At 42.4% G+C, this 5,194-nt stretch overlaps 1 protein-coding gene across 1 annotated transcript; it reads left to right on the top strand.

Annotated features, from left to right (window-relative positions):
• Window positions 1–1,375: 1,375 nt before the first annotated feature.
• On the top strand, window positions 1,376–4,966 carry LOC104957489 (cryptochrome-1; the record flags this gene model as incomplete). Its single annotated transcript, XM_010785128.1, has 7 exons — window positions 1,376–1,632; window positions 2,713–3,382; window positions 3,496–3,789; window positions 3,926–4,098; window positions 4,209–4,293; window positions 4,398–4,630; window positions 4,772–4,966. Coding segments are annotated over exons 1-7 (1,881 nt in total), but the record flags the coding sequence as incomplete, so codon positions are not given.
• Window positions 4,967–5,194: the final 228 nt, after the last annotated feature.

Genomic DNA, 5,194 nt, shown 5'->3' with positions numbered 1-5,194 from the left:
GCACGAGGATACTATGTGAGTGCACATATTTCTTAATGAGACAAAGGTGTGGACATTTTGTGAGGATATAGGCTACTTGGGCACCTGAGCTGCACTTTGCTTTTCCCTCCTTAGAGAACTCCATTTGCCTTCCTTCCTTTCCCTCCTTTTTTCCGTTGCTTCATTCACTCTCTTCATTGAGAGCCACAATGAACACAGATCTTTATTGACAGTACACGGTAGAACATGGAAACAGCAGGTCAATCCGTTTAGCCCAAGGGCCGATACACCAATTCACCAATTTGTCAGTGTTAGTTTGAGAGAGAAAAGCAGCTAATCTCTCCTCTCTGCTCTCTATTGATCACACACTTAGACTCCACTTCTCTGTCTAAACACTATTGATTCTCTCTCTCTCTCAATCTCTCTCTTTCTTTCTCTCTTTCTGTCTTGCTCTCGCCACATACCACAGCTCTCAACACATCTTCACTTCATACACTGACTTCTGTTGGGACAGAAGTTGAATATTTGAGACTGTATTTCCTAAAGCCCCAATTCACATTTGTAATGAATTCTTGAGAACATTTTAGCATGAACAAAACAAGACTAAATCAATTCAGTAATAGTGTAATAGAGCTTATCAACTATACAAATCATTTAAGAGTTTATTCCACAACTGTCACATATTGTTCCCTGCTGTGTTCACTCAAAAGCGTATGCATAGTCTCATTAAAAAAATCAATTACGTAGCAACCCCTACACAGCTTCAACACAGACAATGATTACAAATTCACTGCCGGGTACACTGTCTCCCGGCTTTGTTTTTCAGCCTGACATCACAGGGTGCATTTGAAAAGGACCATATTCATGTCAAGATGAAGGCTACGCAAAAAATATAGAAAGACTATCTTAAGGGAGATGGCACCCCTACATCAATCCAAATTGAACCAAAGATCACTACTTGATTGGTTTCAGTGTGTGTGGGGCCTTGTCATGTTTTAGTTGAGACGTAACATTTGAAAAAGGAATGATTACACTGTTGATGACAAGATGAAACACAGAGAGACAGACCTATGACACAAAAACAGGCGTTCTTCTTGCATCTATCATATCCTTCTGCCATAATATCTAATAAACGAAATGTAAACAGGGAATCCCAACTGTTACTCAGATGCTTTGAAAAACAGCCATTGGTTTCCCTATCTTCCCCACATAGCGTGTATGTATTAGACTTGTACCCCCTCTACTGGTGATATAAACACATTACAAATGTTAAACTTTGCAGGTTACAAAACATAAACACATGGATTGTGTAACCTAAAATCAGCTGTTTGATAACCGGCACTTGGGCGTATGGTGAGGAGCGCATCATGTGCTAAATGTTTAATGTATAGTTATTAACAATCAGTCACCTTTTAGTTTGAGATGGCTCCTTCAGCGGCTGCTAGTGAAGACAGGAAAGCCTTGGTGAGGAGGATGTTAATAGAAGTTCTGATGGGTCGAGAAGATCCAGAGGGGTTCTTTGCGATGTGTGTGTCCGCTCTGGGGCCCCAGGAGACCCGATCTCAGTTCCTGGCCCTCATCCAGCCCCTGTCCACGGCCAACAGCTCCCTGCACTCCGGCCTCACCTCCATCTACGAGCAATATTTCTCCAAGGTTAGTGTGTAAAGTTATTTATTTAATACAAATAGCATTCTATGTTGTTGCACTTTTAAATACCTGGGTTACAAAGTTGTTAAAAGTTGCTTACAATGTAGGCTACAGTTTTTAAAAGAGAAGAAACAAAAAGAATGCATTTAAAGAAAAACTACAAAATGCAAGTCACCCAACTAGCCAAACTTGTAAGAAAAGTTGTCATGGCTAACGTGTTAGCAAACAATTAGCCATGATACTAGTTAGTGTTTGTCCCCGAAATTGACATTAGCACTAATATAGCAACATGGACCCATATAAGTGGCACTTTCATTTACATGTATTCACTTTTTGATCTACCTGCTCCCGAGATAAATGCCTGACTCTTGGCTTTCCAAATAAGCTGATGTCTTCTCCCTTCACTTCCTTTCTGCAATTTATTTTCCCCTGCATGCTCTTATTAGCATGTCAGGTGAGGCTAACTTGTGTTAGCTCCTGTACTGGGAGCATATAGTGTTTTGGCTTTCTAGGACCAAATACCACATGCGATGAGTTAAAAATGAATATGTAAGTCCAATAAATAAGTCTGCCCAAGATATAATTTAGCCACATATCACCTGAAGGCCCAGTACAACTTTCTCTTCTCATAGTGTATTCAAATAAATACATTTAATAACCATATGTTATTTATTAGCAATACAATCAGTTTAAATACAAATGGCACGGTGCTCTTAAATGTGGAACATAGCCAATAGGGGTGTCAGAGAGATGTCCGTAATTCAAATGTTAAGACATCACCCGCATGTGTCGCACACACAAGTTCATACATTTAAAAGAACACATACCTGAATAGGTTTGCAGAAACCTTTTTGCATAGTTTCTGTAAAAATCCTACCCTGGTGGTTGATCTTATAAGGTACAGTACAAACATCTGACCCTTTAAACTGCAACAATTTGCTTTCTTGCTATTGTTATGCCTGTTACAAACACACATAGGCTATTGCAAATATTGTATTTGCATATTTTCATCTCTACCCCAATGACGATAAGCAGCTGTTTTAACAGTAGGCCTACTAACATTTTATTTTCCTATTTGAATTGGAGACTGAAGATGATGAACTGCAACTCGCATTGGCTCTCTCTCTACTGGAAGTGAAAGATGACCAGCTGTCAACCCCCAGCCAAGACTCCCCACTTCAGCCACCTAGAGACAGACCAAATCAGAGAAGCCCTGCTCAAAAGTCAACAGTATCTCAGCCTCAGGGAAACAGCAACACCAAGCCAGCAGATGGAGTTGGTAGGAGAGAACACACCATCACAACACAAACTGAAGCCAGGTTCAAGGCGAGCCCATTACAGACATTCAGAGAAACTGAGCTTCAGAAAAACAATGTTGACAAATATAAAATGGGGACACCAGGGACAAGTCTGGCTGGGTGTGTCTCCAGTCCGTCCGGCTTGTTTTTAAAGCAAAACACAATTGAAAAAGATAACCAAATGATGAACGAGGGAGATTGTAATCAACCAGAGACACCAAAACGCTCTAAGAACAGGCGGCAGAGGCGTAAAGGCGCTGGCCAGAAGGTTGTAGGTTTGCCCTGTTCTCCATCAGCACAACCACCCGTTCTGCTGTGGTTCAGGAGGGACTTGCGACTTGGGGACAATCCTGCTCTTATCGGCTCTCTGGAGGTTGGTTCACCCGTCATCCCTGTCTTCATCTGGAGCCCTGAAGAGGAGGAGGGACCTGGGATAACAGTGGCTATGGGGGGAGCCTGTAAGTTAACAGAGGAAATAATAATAATGGTCAATCGCTGTCCCATATTGATTTTTTTCATTGAGTTTCATGTCTTCAGATGGTTGTCCTCTTACAAATGTTCTTTTTAACAGGTAAATACTGGCTTCATCAAGCTTTGTCTTGTTTCTCTTCATCTCTGGAGCGCATTGGCAGCCATCTTGTCTTTCTTAAGGCAAATGGATCATCTCTGTGTACCCTTAAGGAGCTAGTAAGAGAGACGGGAGCTAGAACGGTCTTGGCTAACGCCCTCTATGAGCCCTGGCTGAAGGAGAGGGATGATGATGTAGAGTCAGCCCTTCAGGAAGATGGTGTTGAATGCAAGATGTACCACTCATACTGTCTCAGAGACCCCTACTCTGTCAGCACTGAGGGTGTGGGACTCAGAGGTAAGTTGCAACAAGTTTAATTTGGTGAACAGAACTTCAATTATTTGTGGTAAATATCTGCTTTAAATCTGCTAGCAATACAAGTTAATTGGTAAGTTTATTCAATTGTGAACTGTGTTATCTTCTCTGGATTTAGGAATAGGTTCAGTGTCTCACTTCATGAACTGCTGTAGACAGAACCCAGGGTCTGCTTTAGGGGCCCCTCTGGACCCTCCTGTATCTCTACCCACACCCGCGTATTGGCCTCAGGGTGTCTCTTTGGAAGTGCTAGGCCTGGGTCGTATGCCCCGCAGGAAGGATGGCACAACGGTCAGTAACCACAGCAGAGCAGCGCTGTAAGGCAGAGTTATAATCCAAAACACAGTCAAGATTAGATCATGAAATCATTAACATATCTTTATTTATATTTTGGCATTCAGATTGACTGGGCAGCTAACATCCGCAAATCCTGGGATTTCAGCGAGGATGGAGCATGTGCCCGGCTAGAGGCCTTTCTGAATGATGGTGAGACATCTTGCATGCACATTGTAAACAGTGATGCACAATATGGAAGTTGTGAATTGTCTCATTGATGTAACAGTATCTTATGATCCCTCCATGTTTCCTAGGTGTGTATAGATATGAAAAAGAGTCAGGCAGGGCAGATGCTCCAAATACCAGCTGTCTGTCTCCTTACCTTCACTTCGGTCAGTTAAGCCCTCGCTGGCTGTTATGGGATGCCAAAGGGGCACGCTGTCGACCCCCGAAGTTCCAACGCAAATTGGCGTGGAGAGATTTGGCTTACTGGCAGCTGACATTGTTTCCTGATCTCCCCTGGGAATCCCTCAGACCTCCATACAAGGTATATGATTAGTTTAAAACACCCATATTAAAATGTAGTGTAAGTAATACTCATAAAAGCAACAAGAAAGTTGAACAACTCAAAGCCTAAAGGACACCGCTAAGAACTATGTTTATTACAAAGCAATATTCGTATTTGCAGGCTCTGCGGTGGAGCAGTGATAGAGACCACCTGAAGGCCTGGCAGCGGGGGCGGACAGGCTACCCTCTGGTGGACGCAGCCATGAGGCAGCTGTGGCTGACAGGTTGGATGAATAACTACATGAGACATGTGGTGGCGTCTTTTCTAATAGCATATCTCTATCTCCCATGGCAAGAAGGCTATCGTTGGTTCCAGGTGAGACATAATAATAATTATCATAATAATAATTTTATTTATATAGCGCTTTTCACAACTCAAAGACGCTTTACAGTATGAGGGAGGGTAGACAAACAAGGACAGGCAAACAAGTAAATATAGTAAAATAAAATAAACAAAAAAAGGCAGTCAAGAGGAAGTTGATTGAGAGGGGAGGGGCTTATGGGTAGACAGAGTTGAAAATATGTGTTTTGAGGCGGGACTGAG

Source organism: Notothenia coriiceps, unplaced genomic scaffold (genome assembly GCF_000735185.1).
Source record: "Notothenia coriiceps isolate Sejong01 unplaced genomic scaffold, NC01 NC01_scaffold00000791, whole genome shotgun sequence".
Taxonomy (NCBI): Eukaryota; Metazoa; Chordata; class Actinopteri; order Perciformes; family Nototheniidae; genus Notothenia; species Notothenia coriiceps.
This window is presented reverse-complemented; position numbering and strand designations above follow the sequence as displayed.